Source organism: Oncorhynchus nerka, linkage group LG4 (assembly GCF_034236695.1).
Source record: "Oncorhynchus nerka isolate Pitt River linkage group LG4, Oner_Uvic_2.0, whole genome shotgun sequence".
Lineage (NCBI taxonomy): Eukaryota > Metazoa > Chordata > Actinopteri > Salmoniformes > Salmonidae > Oncorhynchus > Oncorhynchus nerka.
The window spans coordinates 41,901,678-41,922,777 of NC_088399.1; the positions used below are offsets into that span (position 1 = coordinate 41,901,678).

The 21,100-nt window shown below is 41.5% G+C and overlaps 1 protein-coding gene across 1 annotated transcript in view; it reads left to right on the forward strand.

Moving 5' to 3' along the window:
- The window catches only part of LOC115128926 (reticulon-4 receptor-like), a 28,917-nt gene extending 8,077 nt beyond the window's left edge, over window positions 1-20,840 (forward strand). The window contains exon 2 of the mRNA XM_065018109.1: window positions 18,740-20,840. Coding sequence (XP_064874181.1) covers window positions 18,740-20,130 — 1,391 coding nt within the window. The 3' untranslated portion in view covers window positions 20,131-20,840. The remainder of the gene's footprint in view (window positions 1-18,739) is intronic.
- The last annotated feature ends 260 nt before the right edge of the window (window positions 20,841-21,100 follow it).

Genomic DNA, 21,100 nt, shown 5'->3' on the forward strand with positions numbered 1-21,100 from the left:
AGGCCTCTCGGGAAGACAGGGAAATTTGGACGACTAGAGAACAGAGGATTCTCAAAAGCGCTCTCTCAAAGGGAAATTCTGAAGAAGAAGAAAGGTAATAGAATATTGATGCCCCTCTCTTCATGCAGCCCACACTTTTAGCCTGGCCTTAACAAAAGCTGCAACTTACCATGACGGTTTAGAGGACAGGATGGAAACATCTTGAGATTTCAGCTTGCCTTTATAATAGCATAGTTTCAGTGATATCTTTCCCTTAAATGCTGGCCGCTATACAGGCCAGGGTTGTGTCCCTGTCTATCATAGCTGTCTAGGTTAGGCTCAGCAGGCCTAGCAGGGACGACAGCGTATTAGGTCTTTGTAATGTCCTCTCTGTGGTCTGATTGAGGGTTTGAATCAAATCAAATTGTATTTGTCACATGCTTCGTAAACAACAGGTGTGGACTAATAGTGAAACGCTTACTTAAGGGCCCTTCCCAACCATGCAGAGAGAAAAATGTAGAAAAATAACACAAGGAATAAATACACAATGAGCAACGATAACTTGGCTATATGCAGGTACCAGTACCGAGTCGATGTGCAGGGGTACGAGGTAATTGAGGTAGATACTGTATGTACATATATCTAGGAATAAAGTGACTGGGCAACAGGATAGATCATAAACAGTAGCATCAGTGTACAGTGGCAAGAAAAAGTATGTGAACCCATTGGAATTACCTGGATTTCTGCATAAATTGGTCATAAAATTTGATCGGATCTTCATCTAAGTCCAACCAGAAATCCAGGTAATTCCAAAGGGTTCACATACTTTTTCTTGCCACTGTACATCATTTCCCACTGAGCATGAAAAGCCTGGATGCTCAAGAGTCCTGCTAAAGTGTATACATGTGTAAACCAACCAGCATTGGATTTTCTAACCTTCATCTTCCTCAGTAAAACATTTTCCATAGATGAAATACAGCAAGCTGCAGTGAATCACTGTTACTGGCCTCTCCGATATCACTCTGCTCTGTAAAATAATTTTTGTGGAATTGTGATTAGGTCAGACATTATGGGATTTCCTACAAAGCACTCTACTGTATGTTAGCAGGCCCTATGGTAAACGTGATATCATGATAGTGATATCGCTGCTCACTTCTCAGTCAGGAACACTGAGATTGGATGGGGAAGAATTTGAGTTTCCAATGGAGTTGCAATAACTTTTAAAGTTCATGAATTACCTGGTAATCCAATAGACTGTGTTGATTGGGAGGAGCCCAGTATGGAGCACATGGATATGGTCAAGATATATCTGACTGGCAACCAGATCAATTTCACTTTTACAGTGGAACTGCGGTCTGTTTTTCACTAGTCTGTCTGGCAGCATTCTGCTCCTCTATTTATCCATACTGCCTATAGGACTCAAACCCCATCTTCAGCAAATCCTTTCTCATGGAAGGACAAGTCACCCAAACACAACCAATCTGCTTTGCATGTGGATTAATGCCACACAAAGGAATACATTCCTAAAGAAGTCATTTTTGTTTAAGTCATTGTTTGTTTAAAAATAGGCATCCTTCCTCCTTTTTTTGCAGTTCAGTTTAAAAAGGTGGCATTCATCTCAGGCATTATCACCTAAATTCTATTTTTTGTGCAGTTTATTATTTTCCCTTCAGTGTCTTTTTTTTGTGTTTTGCTGACTGAGAATGATTTTTGCAAAATCTTAATCTGACATCAGGTTGATAAGAGTTTGGACAGGCATTATCACCTGTAAATGTCCGATGATAGTTTGTAGGATTCATTTTGTGTCGTGAGGATTTATTATTTTCTGGCTTTCAAAGCCAAAGACACCAGGTCACCCACAAATGAACTGAATCAAACATTATGATAGTGTAGCTTATTAAATCAGATAGTGTTATTAATCCAATTTGCCCTTATCCACAGTCAGAAGCTTCTCTGGGGATTTTATTTTCCAAAAGGATTACCTGCTCACTTTGATGGTTTCCCATACTATGGTTTAGAACTTCAGCCTCTGTATTTCAGTCTTTGCGAGAGACAGATCAACTGTATTTGAAGAGTTTCATTCCAAAAAAATCGATGCTAGGTCAATGTGGGTGGGAATGAGAGAGTGAGCGTGAGAGATGCAAGGTAGAGACGACTTACAGAGGTAAGAAACAGAGGGTGTGAAAGACAAAGAGGGATGGAGAGAAGCAGGGAGAAATGGAGAGTGTGATGCTTATTAAGTTGATTCATTGATACAATTTAAATTCAAGCTGCCAAAGTACATAAAGGATTGTGTACAGACAGACAGCTTATTCATATCTGAAAATAATGCTGTTTGATCAGTATTACTGTACGATCTAACACCGGCATTCATATTTGTGTGTGCATATGTGACAAAACACACAAGATATTTGAGATATTCAAATAGGCTAAGCCATATAATGCACTGTATGGAGGATCTACGGCAGATATGCAGGGTTTTTTACGAGGGCCATTAGGATGCAACATCACACAGCCCTTTTCTTTTCCCTGGCTGTCTTTGGCATGTGCTCTCTCCATGGTCTGCTTGCTGTGGCACTTAAATACGTCAGGTTGGATATCCGCTGTCATTTGACAGCCTGGTCACTGTGCTAGCCAGTCACACCAGCAGGGAGGCTTGTGCTAACACTAGAGGGCATGCTAATGCTTTTCGCATCATTCGCCCACTCAAGGACCACCACACAGTCATGAACCAAAGCAGTAGCGACACAAAGTGTGACTCCCATACAAATCTAACTCTATTAGTAATGACAACATGTTGCTGAAGGCCCAGCGCAGTCCAAAATATGATTCCCTACGTATACCTAAAATTCAGAACACCTTCCTAATATTGAGTTGACCGCACTGTGCAAGGCACTTTTGTCTTGCCCATTCACCCTCTGAATGGCACACATACACAATCCATGTGTCAATTGTCTCAAGGCTTAAAAATCCTTCTTTAACCTGTCTCCTCACCTTCATCTACCCCGATCGAAGTGGATTTAACAAGTGACATCAATAAGGGATCATAGCTTTCACCTGGATTCACCTGGTCAGTCTATGTCATGGAAATGTTTCCCATACTCTGGGTCCTGTGTGGCTTAGTTGGTAGAGCACGTGGCTTGCAATGCCATGGTTGTGGGTTTGAATCCCATGGGGGACCAGTATGAAGGAAATGTATGAACTCACTACTGTAAGTTGCTCTGGATAAGAGTGTCTGCTAATTAGCTCAAATGTATTTCCACACTATGAGGTTGGAATAATACTATGAAATTATGGTAATGCCCTTTTACTTTAAGAGCTGTTTGTTTGCCTGAAATTTCAGCCTGTTGTAGTGGGATGGAGTTTTGGCCTGCCTGGTGACATCAATGACCAATAAGAAAGAGAGTTCCGAACCTCTCTGCCAATAACTGCTAGTTTTCAGTTTCACCCTTCCCAGTCAGACCACTCTCAGACAGTCCTAGCTAAATTCTTGCATGAGAAATTGCTCTTTGCTAAGAAGCTATTTTTGTTTCTTTTTGAACAATTTAATTCAAAACAATCACAGTAAGGTTTTGTTACCCAGAAATGATTTGATATTGAGATAAAAAAAACTGCTGCATTGGAACTTTAAAGCACTTTGATAGAAAGCTGATGTAACAGGGATTTTTTCCTTCCATTTATGATTATAGGTATATGGGAAGGAGCTGTTGCTGTCACCGTTTGCTGTTTCTACTTCAATTGGCATAATTTGCCATGTTGGCCTGTTTCTGTGAAATTACTCAGGTTTGGCAGGGCTTTCATCCTTTGTTACTTCTGAGATGTTCTCTTTTATTGGTAAAGATTACAGAGCAGGAACCTGCCTTTCACTGTGGATGGATTGGAAAGGCAAGCTCCACTTTTCTTGTGAAACATTGCTGCATAATAGATGCAATGTGAGACTATTTGCAGTACAGGTGAAGAAGACTGGTGCTGTATAACTCAACCTTTCAGCCTCCATGAAAGAAATATACATTTTCCGCTTTGTTCTATTATCAATGGGAGGATGGTGAGGTGAAAACTGGTTTGGCTTTCAAGCAGACTGACATGGGACCCAATACAATCAAACTCGTTTTGAAGTCTTCATGATATTCATGCTGGAGAGTGTACCCATTGAAAACGTCCAAAATAGGATGAATTCAAGGTGGCTCCTCCTTTTAACAAACAAAATTCCAGGTTGAGCTTACATAATCATAGGCTTCATTCCAAACGTATGAGTATTGGCACAGGAGTCACACATAGAGCCTTACATATTTCAGAAGAAAACAAGTGTGTGCACTGGCACTATTGTAAAAAAAAAAAAGAAGCTGCAAGTAAATATTGCTATGGCAAGTTTTAGGCAGCTGATTAATACTGTAGGCACAGTATTAAACTCCCGGAAATGGCCAAAAAGAGTAGAACCAGCTCACCTGTTTTTACACTATAATTTGACTATTAGATGTTCAATGTTGATTTTGGAAGAAATATTTTAAAAGGAATGAAGCAAGAGTTCAATTCCAGTAACAGGGTTCACCTTCAAATGAGGGACAGACGTACATGAATCCCAAGAAATAAACAATCATCTTCAGAAAGAACTTTCTCAAAGTCACCTAAATAACTAGGGCTTTACAGTGATGGTGGAAACATGGAGTATTTTGGAGGTTTAATGGGTTAATATCTTCTTAGAAGGGGCATGGAGGGACATGTCAAAATGATACATTTTTGCACTTTACCAAGTCGGTATTCCTATTGAAAATCAGATTTATTGATTTCTCCAAATCAAATCACATTTTATTTGTCACATGCGCATACGGGTTTACTGTGTAATACTTGCTTACGAGCCCTTCCCATTGATGCAGATTTTAAAAAACACAAGAAATAAAAGTAACTCTATAAGAGGAATAAAATGCACAAGAACGAAGCTATATACAGGGAGTACCAGTACCAGATCAGTGTGCAGGGGTACGAGGTATTTGAGGTAGATATGTACATAGAGGCAGGGTAAAGTGACTAGGCATCAGAATAAATAATAATAAGAGTAAGAATAAAAAACAGAGTAGCAGCTGCATATGTTGAGTGTGAAAGTATATGTGTGTACAGAGTCTTCAGGAAGTATTCATACCCTTTAACTTATTTTGTTGTTACAGACGGAATGAAAAATGTATTAAATAGATTTTCTTTCCAACTACACACAATACCCCATAATGACAAAGTGAAAACATGTTTTTAGAAATGTTAGCAAATGTATAATAAATGAAATCCCACTTGCTGGCCAAGAGATTTGTTCGTGGAGTTTTCATTAATTTCATTTCAGTACACTTATCTTAAGTCCTCCCTTTAAATACGGTACACCTTTTAGTTAGAATGTTGTATATCGATGTTGTATAAATGAGGTATAAATATATGCATATTCGTCTCCATTTCAGCACCAATTGGTAGATTGAAAAATACTCTGATCTTGTCGATTATTTCGGTTTAGGAAAGTATTTATGAACCATAAAAAACAGGTTTGGAGAGCCTTTATGAACAAATGGAGGAAAACGGTGGTTTGATTCATTCTGAAAGTTGCCACATTTAGTTCTTCAACCCATGGTAATGTTGGAAGACTAGTGTCCATACTGTACAGTGCCTTCAGGAAGTATTCATGCACAACATTTTGTTGTGTTACAGACTGAATACAATTTTTATTAAATGCATGTTTTTCTCTCATCCATCTACACATAATAACCCATAATGACAAAGTGAAAACATGTTTTTAGAAATGTTTGCAAATGTATTGAAAATGAAATAAAGATATATATAATTTACATAAGTATTCACACCCCTGAGTCAATACATGTTAGAATCCTCTTTGGCTGCGGTGACAGCTGTGAGTCTTTCTGGGTAAGTTTCTAAGAGCTTTGCATACCTGGATTGTACAATATTTGCACTAATTCTTTAAGCTCCATCAAGTTGGTTGTTGATCATCTCCCAGTGTCTGTTGGAAAGCAGACTGAAGCAAGTTTTCCTCTAGGATTTTGCCTGTGCTTAGCTCTATTCCATTTCTTTCTATCCTAAAAAAGAACACTGTAGTCCTTCCCGATGACAAGTATACCCATAACTTCATGCAGCCCACCACCATGCTTGAAAATATGAAGAGTGATACTCAGTGATGTGTTGTGTTGGATTTACCCCAAACATAATGCTTTGTATTCAGGACATAAACATAATATCTTAGCCAAATTGTTTACAGTTTTACGCTAGTGTCTTATTGCAAACAGGATGCATGTTTGCAATATTTTTTATTCTGTACAGGATTCCTTATTTTCATTCTGTAATTTAGGTTAGTATTGTGGAGTATTGTTGATCCATCCTCCGTTTTCACAAATCACAGCCATTAAACTATGTAACTGTTTTAATGTCACCGTTGGCCTCATGGGGACATCCCTGAACGGTAATCCCTGAACAGTATTATGTGTGAGGTACAGAGAGGAGGTACAGTAGTCATTCAAAAATCACGTTAAACACTATTATTGCACATAGAGTGAGTCTATTCAACTCATTAACTTATTACATTTTTAATCATGAACTTATTTAGGCTTGCCATAACAAAGTGGTTGAATAGTTATTAACTCAATATATTTCAACTTTTCATTCGTAATTCATTTGTAAAAATTTCTCTAAATATGATTACACTTTGACATTATGGTATTGTGTGTAGGCCAGTGACACAAAATCTCAATTTAACAAAATGTGGAAAAAGTCAAGGGGTATGAATACTTTCTGAAGGCACCGTATGTATGTGTGTGTTGTGTTGGTATGCGTGTGTGTGTTATGTGTGTAGTGTTCGTATGTAGTGTATGTGAATTTGTGTGGGTTTTGTATGAGATGGTCAGTGGAGTGTGTGAGTGAGTGTATATATAGTCTTGTGAGTCAGTGCAAGATAGGGTCAATGCAGATAATTCAATGGTTACATGGACTATTTAGCAGTCTTATAGCTATTTAGCGGTCTTACAATGTAAAAAAAAAAAAAAAAGACCCATAAATTTAGTTAACTAACTAAAAAAAACATTTTTTTTGTTTGCTAAACTTTTCATTCCAAGTGTTACCTTTACTACTATAGCCAATATAAATGCACTGACTAACACATTCATAAATGGCAAAAAAAAGACAGTAAAATAAAACATAAAGAATAAAGTTTTAAAGTGTCTGTCCTATATCTTGGAGACATAAGAAAATTCAGGAAATATTTTCTTTTTTTTTTGGACACATATTTAACCCCTTATTTTTGTTGCCACAAAACTACCGTGATACTTCCATTCGTTTGTATGGGTTACCTTCATATGAGTCCCATCACATTCGTGAGAGCAAAACGGAGAACACACTCATGTTCGTTAGTCTCCCCTTTACATAGAGTGACAATGCTTTCATCAAGTCAATGCTCTCATCAAGTCAATGCTCTCATCAAGTTTGTTTGTTTATTTGTCATATGCACATGAAAGTTATGGAGTCACTACATGACCCTTAATGTACAGTATCATGTTCTTTTAACAAAATATATTGTAGCGGTGGCAGCCAATTAGAAGACTTGGAGGAGAGGTTCAATCTTAACGATTTTTTGGCCACTTCATCCAGTTAATGTGTTCTGTTTTGTTCTGTAGTTTAAGGTTAAGCTTGTACACTGCCAGTTCTGTGGTCCTAATGGTACCAAATAACCTACTAAAGGTTAATTGTTAAGACATTATGATTTGGCAAATGTATTATATTTTCTATACACTTTTATAAAAAAATAACAATTATGGCCTCCTGAGTGGCACAGTGGTCTAAGGCACTGCATCACAGTGCTTGAGTTACAGACCCGGGTTCAATCCTGGACTGTATCACAAACGGCCATTACTGGGAGTCCCTTAGGGTGGCGCACAGTTGGGTTTAGGGGAGGTTTGGCCGGGGGGGGGGGCTTTACTTGGCTCATTGCGCTCTAGCAACTCCTTGTGGCGGCCCGGGTGCAGTTAACCAGTGTTTCCTCTGACACATTGGTTAAGCGGACGGGTGTTAACCTCTATTGGATCGGTATCCCCCACGGCACTGTTGAGCTAATGTGAAAAATAAGCCATATCTCAGACTGGCAAATAAAAAATAAAATATTTAGAACACAGACACTGGACAGAGATATGGCTTTTCCTTTGCAACTCTGCCTAGAAGGCCAGCATCCCGGAGTTGCCTCTTCACTGTTGACGTTGAGACTGGGGTTTTGCGGGTACTATTTAATAAAGCTGACAGTTGAGGAATTGTGAGGCGTCTGTTTCTCAAACTAGACACTCTAATGTACTTGTCCTCTTTCTCAGTTGTGCACCGGGGCCTCCCACTCCTCCCACTCCTCTTTCTATTCTGGCTAGAGCCAGTTTGCTCTGTTCTGTGTAGGGAGTAGTACACAGCGTTGTACGAGATCTTCAGTTTCTTGGCAATTTCATACATGGAATAGCCTTCATTTCTAAGAACAAGAATAGACTGACAAGTTTCAGAAGAAAGTGATTTGTTTCTGGCCATTTTGAGCCTGTAATTGGACCCACAAATGCTGATGCTCCAGATACTCAACTAGTCAAAAGATGTCCAGTTTTATAGCTTCTTTAATCCTTAAACACAGTTTTCAGCTGTGTTAACATAATTTCAAAATGGTTTTCAAATTATCAATTAGCCTTTTAAAATTATCAACTTGGATTAGCTAACACAAGGTGCCATTGGAACACAGGAGTGATGGTTGCTGATAATGGGCCTCTGTACGCCTATGTAGATATTCCATAAAAAAATCAGCCGTTTCCAGCTACGATAGTAATTTACATCATGAACAATGTCTACACTGTATTTCTGATCAATTTGATGTTATTTTAATGGACAAAAAAGTAGATTTTCTTTGAAGTGATCCAAACTTTTGAACAGTAGTGAATATGTATGATTATTACAAATACATTTAAATGGGTGTTGTATTTGGAAATATTTGACAAAACATTTCCAAATACATTTTTTCAAATATATTTATCAAATATTGATAAATATGTGAAACCATATTCTAAAATACATTATTTCATGTTTTTCAGAATATATTTTGAAATAGGTTTAATTCATTTTCCAATCCATTTCACAAATAGTGTGATATACATTTGACATACATGTGTGCACCAATTTGTAAGTCGCTCTGGATAAGAGCGTCCGCTAAATGACTTAAATGTAAAAAAAATGTATATATACAGTACATTTGAAATACATTTCGTAATATATGTTGGAATGTATTTAAAATGTATTAGATATTTTTCATATACAGTATATATATTATTTGGCCAATTGTAAATATTTCACATGTATCCTACATTTTCTTATTAAAAAACTATATTTTATATGTTACATATATGAGTACAGCAGTACCAAGGCAGCTCAGACTCTGTCAGTGACAGGCAAGAGGACGGTGGGCTCAGTCTCTCCTTCTCTTCTACTCTGTGACAGCATTAACAGTGGAGGCAGCAGATAGGGGTCCTTACAGCTGTGCGATCCTCCACCATCACAGTTGCCCCCTGTCAAACACAGCCTCTTATCAGAACGCTGTCTTCAGCTTGCACAACACCTCCTACCCCTATATTCAGGGCCAAGTCGAGTGAGGTACACAAACTAATTTCACGTCAGCTTACATTTTGGTTGTTGTTCAGCAAAAGCGAGATAAGAGGATGAGAAAATAAAGGGAACAAGACCAACAGGGATGCCTGGCTAGGCTGGCCAGCAGGGGTGCTGTGCTGTGGAGGGTCGGGAACGGTAGGGCTTAGACTGGACAGCTCACTAAATGAAAAGGTGATGGATCAATAAAGGGCTGTGGCTGAGAATCTCTTATCAGCTGTGCAATGAGAAACTCCAGTGCCTGGCCATGCGATGATCTAGAGGCACTGGGGTTCAGTGGCCTTGTGCCTTATCGCTCCTCGTTACTGCAGAAACCATTTTCCACCACGAGGGCTTAGTGTACCCAGGCACCCCCGAACAGGAGCAGCTAGTCAATAATGCAGGACCTTTTCCTCCGCCATAGGATATTCAGCACAACACATGCCTGGATGAAGAAAACCTTTTAGAACACCGTCAAACTTTAGTTGAGTGTTTTTTGTGATAGGTTGAGGCACCCTATCTCTCTTGCCTCTTGGTGCAAAAAAAATATATATGTCTTTGCTTTTTTCTGATGACGTGCACGTCACAGTCAGAGAAACACTTGTCAAACTGTTTCATGACACATTAAAGAGGTTTTTAAAAAGCACCAGTCTGTCATGAATGTAGATGATGCGCAAGGACACACCTATTGCTATGCACATATGCACACCGGTGCACTTAATACCTTTTCATTCATTGGGAATAATCTTGCGGTATATTTTTTGCAAAGTCTGTGACTGATGTGATGCTCTGTCTGTGTCTGCTAGTTGGTTTAACCAGGGATATATTGATTTTGCAATATGCTGCCAGATCTGCAATTACAGTATTAGTTTATATCTGGAATTCATTCGAACTGATTCATTTGATTTAAAAAATCTGATTCAAATCTGAAACAAATTATTTTGCTCAAATACAGATGTAGGATCGTAATTTGATCACTCTTTTGTTGCTGAGAATTTTCCTGCACAGAACAAAATGCACATTTATGGTGTAGTTTAGGTTTATAATGGTTTCTAAAGTTTTCAGAAAAATATCCATTAATTACATATAATCCACATAAATGTTTGCATTTCCCGTTGCTAGAGGATTATTTTCCTGCTGTAGCAAATTGGCTCAAATTAAGATCCTTCATCTTTACTGATACAGTTTGCTGGGTTGTGTGGTTTTAACCTGTCGAGTTGACTTCATGGACATTTACTGCAAACACTTCTTCCCGAGCTGACCTCAACGCTCTGCAGTTTTAATAGCTTGTTGTGACTGTCTGTACTGTGGCATCCTGTCTAGCAAGCATCAGCTTTTTCTTCTCGCATTGCTTGGTGCTGAAAGCTATGCTTTTTTCTCCCTCTGAAAAGTACCACTGGGATGGCTGCCACATATAATAGCCATAGACTTCCAAGCAGTGCAAAGATTGGTTTTATATGAAAAAGTATGTCATAGTCCGCTGTCTCTTGAGAATTGTGCTGGGAGGAGGCAATCTAATAGAGATCTAGGATCTTAATTCGAGCCAGTTTGCTACAGCAGGAAAATAATATTGCAGCAAAAAGGAAATGTTAATTATTATGTGGATTATAATTAATAGACATGTTTGCACCTGCAACCTGGGTGATCAAATTAAAATCCTACATCTGTAGCTGTATTTTTATAGGTCCTTTCTCAATGGTGCAAAGTGATTGCAAGATATCTGTACAATGGCTAAGGTTGGATTCCATTGGCTTTCAAATAATGGGGGTCCTGTAAATCTTTACAACCTGTTAAGACATTTGATGATACGTTGCTGTGAATTTACTGTAAACACATTATGAGTTGTTCCACCTCAAAAAGCACAAGAAAGAGGATTTCAACACCCACCATCTTAGATTGTTCTGAAATTGGTTATGTAGTTAGTAACCGATACAATAAGCATTCCTGCAACTTGTTTTTTTTTCTAATTGATTGCACCCAAATTGGCCATTTTAATTTATCTGACTTTTATTGACCATTTTAATTTATTGGAATTTATAGGATAATATTCAATAAATATAGTACCCAACATCTGATTTTGGACCGAACTTCTTCCTACTAATGAGTAAAACATGGAAAATCAACAACAAAAAAATCTACGGACCCCCTCACCCCACGCCAATCCCACCCCAACAACCAGTATGAATTTCAAGTCTCTATGTTTGACAAGTAGTATGAAGCTGTGGTTTGGAGTATTGATTTTCCCTACTATGTAATGTATTCTCTGTGAATCTGGTGATGTTTACCCCCCCCCCTGTTCAGAGAAATTAGTCATTGAAGTTGCTTACATCGTTTACCATGAAGTAGTGTTTTGACCATTAGATGCTGCTGTTCCTTCTATACCGCCTCAGTTTTTCATCCACTTCTCTGGTCTCTTGTGTTTATTAAACAGATCACAACATTTCCTTTGCAACTTTGGGAAGAAAACCAATCGATTTGGCTCATGAAGAAAATACATTGTGTGGTCAGCCTCACAATTCAAGTCCTCCGTGAAAGCAATTCAGGTCTTCTCTTACGCTTCATCTGTGTCCAAGAAACGACCCCTTTGTGTATGTTTTATTCCCTTCACAAAAGCTCCAGATTAGTTACTGTTAGACCATTCCAGTTGAACAAGGAAATGATTAGGCTACAGTAGTTCTAATAGATTCAGTCTTATGGTCTTCAATGGTAAAAGTCCCAAACACACACTGTGAAGTGTTTGGTAATGGTATTAGGTTGGGTTGGTTGGTCAATGCCACTAATCACAATACATATAGAGATGTTTCCTGATATTTTTGTTGTGGTTGACAAAGTTGTGATCTATTTAATAAACACAAGAGACGAGCAAAATGGAGACTTCAATTACTAATTTCTCTGAACAGTGGTGGGAAAAAACATCACCAGATCCACAGGGAATGCATTACAAAGCCATGCAATATATTGCATTATATTATTGTTGTCACAACATTTTAGTCCCCTATCCCATTTCTCCATCAACATTTATGGGCTTGTAGGAAAATTCTTCATATTATAATTGCACCATAGGGATATCCTTTCAGAGAGCTGTCACTTGTGGACTATTTAAGCTTAACTTTCTGAACATTCGAGAAGTGTAGTCCACTTGTCATTCCAATCTCCTTTGCATTAGCGTAGCCTCTTCTGTAGCCTGTCAACTATGTGTCTGTCTATCCCTGTTCTCTCCTCTCTGCACAGACCATACAAACGCTCCACACCGCGTGGCCGCGGCCACCCTAACCTGGTGGTCCCAGCACGCACGACCCACGTGGAGTTCCAGGTCTCCGGCAGCCTCTGGAACTGCCGATCTGCGGCCAACAAGGCAGAGTTCATCTCAGCCTATGCCTCCCTCCAGTCCCTCGACTTCTTGGCACTGACGGAAACATGGATCACCACAGATAACACTGCTACTCCTACTGCTCTCTCTTCGTCCGCCCACGTGTTCTCGCACACCCCGAGAGCTTCTGGTCAGCGGGGTGGTGGCACCGGGATCCTCATCTCTCCCAAGTGGTCATTCTCTCTTTCTCCCCTTACCCATCTGTCTATCGCCTCCTTTGAATTCCATGCTGTCACAGTTACCAGCCCTTTCAAGCTTAACATCCTTATCATTTATCGCCCTCCAGGTTCCCTCGGAGAGTTCATCAATGAGCTTGATGCCTTGATAAGCTCCTTTCCTGAGGACGGCTCACCTCTCACAGTTCTGGGCGACTTTAACCTCCCCACGTCTACCTTTGACTCATTCCTCTCTGCCTCCTTCTTTCCACTCCTCTCCTCTTTTGACCTCACCCTCTCACCTTCCCCCTACTCACAAGGCAGGCAATACGCTCGACCTCATCTTTACTAGATGCTGTTCTTCCACTAACCTCATTGCAACTCCCTCCAAGTCTCCGACCACTACCTTGTATCCTTTTCCCTCTCGCTCTCATCCAACACTTCCCACACTGCCCCTACTCGGATGGTATCGCGCCGTCCCAACCTTCGCTCTCTCTCCCCCTACTCTCTCCTCTTCCATCCTATCATCTCTTCCCTCTGCTCAAACCTTCTCCAACCTATCTCCTGATTCTGCCTCCTCAACCCTCCTCTCCTCCCTTTCTGCATCCTTTAACTCTCTATGTCCCCTATCCTCCAGGCCGGCTCGGTCCTCCCCTCCCGCTCCGTGGCTCGACGACTCATTGCGAGCTCACAGAACAGGGCTCCGGGCAGCCGAGCGGAAATGGAGGAAAACTCGCCTCCCTGCGGACCTGGCATCCTTTCACTCCCTCCTCTCTACATTTTCCTCTTCTGTCTCTGCTGCTAAAGCCACTTTCTACCACTCTAAATTCCAAGCATCTGCCTCTAACCCTAGGAAGCTCTTTGCCACCTTCTCCTCCCTCCTGAATCCTCCTCCCCCCCCCCTCCTCCTCTCTGCAGATGACTTCGTCAACCATTTTGAAAAGAAGGTCGACGACATCCGATCCTCGTTTGCTAAGTCAAACGACACCGCTGGCTCTGCTCACACTGCCCTACCCTGTGCTCTGACCTCTTTCTCCCTCTCTCTCCAGATGAAATCTCGCGTCTTGTGACGGCCGGCCGCCCAACAACCTGCCCGCTTGACCCTATCCCCTCCTCTCTTCTCCAGACCATTTCCGGAGACCTTCTCCCTTACCTCACCTCGCTCATCAACTCATCCCTGACCGCTGGCTACGTCCCTTCCGTCTTCAAGAGAGCGAGAGTTGCACCCCTTCTGAAAAAACCTACACTCGATCCCTCCGATGTCAACAACTACAGACCAGTATCCCTTCTTTCTTTTCTCTCCAAAACTCTTGAACGTGCCGTCCTTGGCCAGCTCTCCCGCTATCTCTCTCAGAATGACCTTCTTGATCCAAATCAGTCAGGTTTCAAGACTAGTCATTCAACTGAGACTGCTCTTCTCTGTATCACGGAGGCGCTCTACACTGCTAAAGCTAACTCTCTCTCCTCTGCTCTCATCCTTCTAGACCTATCGGCTGCCTTCGATACTGTGAACCATCAGATCCTCCTCTCCACCCTCTCCGAGTTGGGCATCTCCGGCGCGGCCCACGCTTGGATTGCGTCCTACCTGACAGGTCTCTCCTACCAGGTGGCGTGGCGAGAATCTGTCTCCTCACCACGTGCTCTCACCACTGGTGTCCCCCAGGGCTCTGTTCTAGGCCCTCTCCTATTCTCGCTATACACCAAGTCACTTGGCTCTGTCATAACCTCACATGGTCTCTCCTATCATTGCTATGCAGACGACACACAATTAATCTTCTCCTTTCCCCCTTCTGATGACCAGGTGGCGAATCGCATCTCTGCATGTCTGGCAGACATATCAGTGTGGATGACGGATCACCACCTCAAGCTGAACCTCGGCAAGACGGAGCTGCTCTTCCTCCCGGGAAGGACTGCCCGTTCCATGATCTCGCCATCACGGTTGACAACTCCATTGTGTCCTCCTCCCAGAGCGCTAAGAACCTTGGCGTGATCCTGGACAACACCCTGTCGTTCTCAAATAACATCAAGGCGGTGGCCCGTTCCTGTAGGTTCATGCTCTACAACATCCGCAGAGTACGACCCTGCCTCACACAGGAAGCGGCGCAGGTCCTAATCCAGGCACTTGTCATCTCCCGTCTGGATTACTGCAACTCGCTGTTGGCTGGGCTCCTGCCTGTGCCATTAAACCCCTACAACTCATCCAGAACGTCGCAGCCCGTCTGGTGTTCAACCTTCCCAAGTTCTCTCACGTCACCCCGCTCCTCCGCTCTCTCCACTGGCTTCCAGTTGAAGCTCGCATCCGCTACAAGACCATGGTGCTTGCCTACGGAGCTGTGAGGGGAACGGCACCTCAGTACCTCCAGGCTCTGATCAGGCCCTACACCCAAACAAGGGCACTGCGTTCATCCACCTCTGGCCTGCTCGCCTCCCTACCACTGAGGAAGTACAGTTCCCGCTCAGCCCAGTCAAAACTGTTCGCTGCTCTGGCCCCCCAATGGTGGAACAAACTCCCTCACGACGCCAGGACAGCGGAGTCAATCACCACCTTCCGGAGACACCTGAAACCCCACCTCTTTAAGGAATACATAGAAGTAATCCTTCTCACCCCCCCCCCTTAAAATATTTAGATGCACTATTGTAAAGTGGCTGTTCCACTGGATGTCATAAGGTGAATGCACCAATTTGTAAGTCGCTCTGGATAAGAGCGTCTGCTAAATGACTTAAATGTAAATGTAAATGTTAAGGATTGTTGGGTGGAAGCATTATGTTTCTAAGAGAAGGACAAACTAAATTGCTTTCACAGAGGACTGGCTTGAACTATGAGGATGACCACATTATTTTATCTTTATTTAACTAGGCAAGTCAGTTAAGAATAAATTCTAATTTTCAATGACAGCCTAGGAACAGTGGGTTAACTGCCTTGTTCAGGGGTAGAACAACAGATTTTTACATTGTCAGCTCAGGGATTCGATCTTTCAACCTTTTGGTTATTAGTCCAACGCTTCAACCACTAGGCTACCTGCCGCCCTCATGTTTTCCTCATGAGCACAATCTATTGGTTTTCTTCCCAAAGTTGCAAAGGAAATGTTGTGATCTATTTAATAAACCCCAAGAGATGAGCAAAATGGAGAAAATAGTGAGGCGGTATAGTAGGAACAGGAGCAACTAATGCTCCAAATATGGTACTTCCACACTACTTGATGGTAATCAATGCAAGCGACTTCAATTACTACTTTCTCTGAACAGTGGTGGAAAAGAACATGCACAGGAATACAGGGAAACTGCTTATACTACATAAACATAAAGAATTTATACAGTATACTGGTTGTTGGGATGGGATTGTTGTGTGGAGTGGGGGGTCTGTGGGTGGCTTTAAACCTTTTTTATTCCTAATGTCTTACTCATTGGTAGGAAAATGTTTTGTCCAGATCGAATTTTGGGTACTACAGAATATTTATTGAATATTGTCTAAATCCTATAAATTACATTTAAAATCGGCAATTTGAGTGCAATCAATATATTAATTTCTCAAAAAGGAATACCAATCTTACCTGTTTCTTACTACAGAAACGATTTCAGAACAATCGGAGATGGTGGTTGTCATGGCTTGCTGAAATGACACGAAATGACTCTTACGTCAATACTTACCTACATCTTTGAGTGCATTGTACAGTTTTAGCTTTCAATTTATGGTCAGAAAATGCACACATTCTGTTTAGTTCTTACAGTCTCCAAATACAGTATTCATTTGGGAACCACCGCTTAGTGCCTGAAATTATGATGGCTTAATTTACATAATAATTAGCCGTGGGGACTTTTACGATAGAGAAAATAATGCTGGAGCTGTGAGCATTTCTTCGGAGAGGTCTAATAGTCCCAAAACTAACATCTGCGCCAGGGGATTTTTTAATTTAGGTGACTAAGGCCTGCTTCTGAGTCCGGTGGGCAATGCCCACAATGCTAATAATATGACTGTCTAGTTGGAATTGCTCTGATGAAATGACTAGAATACAAATAGATTATATTGTGTGAATTAGCGTTATCTATTGTTTTGTTCACAAGCATCATTCTCTCGCTCTCTCTTTATTCGTCTATGTGTCATTCAGTTGTTGGTTCTTTGGCTTTGGAGTCATAATTCGACTGTTATTTAAAAGCCATCTGGTTTGAAGATGCTTTGTCTACGAATTATCACTCCTTCTGTTAAAAAAAAAAAAAACGGTGCCCTATTAGACTCCAGTCTCACTGTTGCTGGTCTGACAGCCTTCACAAGCCTCACAAATTCTAATGCTCATAGCCATTATTACAACCATATTATATTCCTCTTGTTTCCATGAATTAACTGCACATATCAACAGGCAAATACCTGTAGTCCATAAAATGTGTTGGCGAAGCACGTAGTAATGCAATGTAAAACCTTTGAGGATAATGGCACGTTTTAAAGGCAATGAAAGCAAATATGTTGGTTCTATCAAAATTGGGGTTTCCTTTTACGATAAGAGAGACTTACAGTGTAGTAACCGTAGGAGGAAAGCACATCCTGCACCGGAGACGAGTTCTGTCTGATCTCATCTGCAGTAGGCATTCCACAAGGTTACATGTGATGTCAGCACTGGCATGAGAGACCTGTGTCAATTGCCCTTTCAAGCATGCAAATCCACTCTGAGATCTCTAGCACAGGCCGAGTGGCAATTCCCAGGTGTCCTCATATGTGATTAGTTCCATTTGTTCTGTTAGTGTGGAGGATTTTTTTGCTCAACCCACCAATGTTTTATTAATTTGTGAAATAGTCCAACCCCTACCCCCACTCTCTCGTTTCCTCCCTCCCTCCATCGTTTTCCTTCCTCTTCCTCTCTCTGGTCTGTGCTTCCAGAAGAGGATTGAAATTGAACTGGTAAAAAGCTACCCAATTTGAGATAAATCTCCAGCTGGTGTGTAATCCAGCTGCTCTCCACTTTTAGATTAGCAAAGTGTGCTTTACTCATAGGGGGAAATGCAGAGTTTTTGATGTAAATTGACTGAGTGTCATAAGTGCATTATATCCATTTCACTTAATAAATATTGGTTTCTGTGGGGCTGTATAATCCCTTTGGCGTTTGCCCTGATGTCTTTGAATTCCGTTTTTCATTCAAATACATGAAGAAAAGAGAATGTCACCGTTCTTATGCAGTTAGATGTCTGAACAGAGATGAAATGTTACGGCACAGCCAGCGAAAACGAAACCAGGATCTTCTACACTGTTAATAAGACTTGCAAAACTGATTTATTTTAAGGTTTGCAAATATGGCCACGGCCATTTTATAGAAGGTGGTGTGTTGCTGCCTCATTCCATAAAATCATAAAATCTAAAGAACACTACATTTGAATATGTAAAATCAAAATTAAAATTAATTCCACAATTCTACTTGTATTATTTTCTTTTCCATTATTTTTAGGTTCTAGCTTTTATAGCAACTGTGAGTAATTTTAAGGGACTGTTTAAATGTGCTACAGTATGCTAAATGATAGCACCTTATTTATTTTGGATGATTTACAGCAGATTTTTTTTTTCTGTGAACCCCAACAAACTCTCATTACCCACTCGTGTCTTTCTCATTTGCAGTTGGTGAACTCTACATTCTGATCCTCTGGCTTCAATTAGCGCCTCCGATAGAGGGTCGAGTGGAGGGCTGCCCAGCGCCATGCATATGCCACAGCGAGCCACGGCCCACCCTGGCCTGCCAGCAGCAGGGCCTCTACTCCATTCCCACAGAGATCCCTGTCCACAGCCAACGAATTTTCCTCCAGAACAACAAGCTAACTGTGGTGCGCTCCACCAGCTTCAGCCCCTGCAGGAACCTCACCGTCCTCTGGCTCTACTCCAACAACATCAGCCACATTGAGGCCGGGGCCTTTTACGGCCTGGAGAGGCTGGAGGAGCTGGACATAGGGGACAATGATTTAAGGATCATCAGCCCCACAGCTTTCAGAGGCCTCTCCAGACTGCACACCCTGCATCTGCACAGGTGTGGCTTGTCTGAGCTGCCTGTGGGTGTGTTTAGGGGACTCTTTTCCCTGCAGCACCTCTATCTCCAGGACAACAGTTTACTAACTCTGCATGACGATACGTTTCTGGACCTGGCTAACCTGACCTACCTGTTCCTCCACAACAACAAGATAAAGACTGTGACGGATCACATGCTGCGCGGCTTGGTAAGCCTGGATCGCTTGCTTCTCCATCAGAATCTAGTGACCTTTGTCCAGCGCAAGGCATTTCATGACCTGCGCAAGCTGACCACTTTGTTTCTGTTCTTCAATAATTTAACAGTGTTGACAGGGGAGACCATGGACCCATTGGTGTCCCTCCAGTACCTGCGTCTGAATGGGAACCAGTGGATCTGTGACTGCCGGGCCAGGACCCTGTGGGACTGGTTCAAGGGCTTCAAAGGGTCTAGCTCAGAGCTTGAGTGCCATGTTCCAGCTAGACTGGCTGGGAAAGACCTGAAACGGTTAAAGAGCCCTGACCTGGAGGGTTGTTATGAGAGCTCTCAACATACTTGGGTTAGTGTGTTCAGTTCTAAGGCTCGCTCTGGAAAACTCACCACGGAGAGTCCACTTAGGGCTGGTATTCCTAGGTGCTGCCTCTCAGACAACGACAAGTCGTCCATCATCTCCAGTAAGGGTCTTCCAGATCAGTCTTCCTACAACAGCAGACAAATCACCAACGATCCTCTGAAGGAGAAGGAAAACATCTCCAAAACGAAGCTGTTGGAAGCTGACCCCAACGAACCCCAGAACAAAGAGAGCCTGAACGATGGGCCAGGAGGAACATTATCTAACAATCTGGACCATTCATCAGAGGATCTAGATCCCTCCAATGACCCTGAAAAAAAGAACATGTGTACTAAGGAGAACATGTCAGACTCTCTGTGTCTCAAGTCCCACGGATCTACAATCGGAGCATGGAGGCTTATCATTCTTCTTTTGTTTTGGCTATCCTTAGACTTCAGTTAGGATTTACAATCACAGAGGGATAATATGGGCCAGTGTAAGGCCAGTACAGGAGGCCCTGCTAAGTACCAGGGGTGGGAAGGGGGAAATCTTTCATAGATCTAAAGATATGAATCTGAAAAGAGAAATGGAAGCGCTAAAAAAACACACATCAACAAATGGATGCCTTTCTACAGTATGTCAATTCCAAATGTATATATTTCATGGATTTGTGCCCAGTTGATACTGTATGTTTTGCTCAGCTATGAAAATGACTCATTCTGGGAGGTCCTATCGTCTCTAAGCTTACTCTGCCAATGGTGGTGACTGGTTATTACAAAGACAATGAAACAGTGCTACTGTTTCAAATCCAGAACCTTTCGAGGTTTCCTTCATAACAACCCCAAAGATGTGACAGATCTTACTCCGTGTATTTTTGTTAATGATGATTTTTATGTTCATAAGTGTAAACGTACAAATGCTTTGCTGTCTCGATTCAATCCGTTTCGCCGAAGTTCAGCCTTAGCCAGATTGAGCTGACATATGCAGCGTTTACCGTGAATGCAGTCTCCTCGAACGTAGGAACATTGCCTTTACGTTTCAAACAGGTTGTCATGCTGACATTCAGCACTACAGATTGAACCGAGACCATGATATTTCTGCGTTTTGTTTTCTTGTCACGCTGTGGTTACAGTTAGCATTCTCAAAAGAGTGCTGTCTATTCATTCACTCTTCATTCATATGCATTTTATTTTACTTGTGTAAAAGTATAAATATATTACAAATAAAGTATTCTCTTTCTTACATTTGTTATGTTATCTATTCAAGCAAATGAATAATGTATAGTTAATCACCAGCTTGCTTTGTATGAGTAGGAAAAATAGCCTCTGTTCCTGGTTATCAACTCCACAGAAGGGAAAGCGTTGTCAATAGTGATTGTCTTGTCTCTGGCAGCTTAGTAACGTAATAACATTTTCTATTTGGATAAATACAA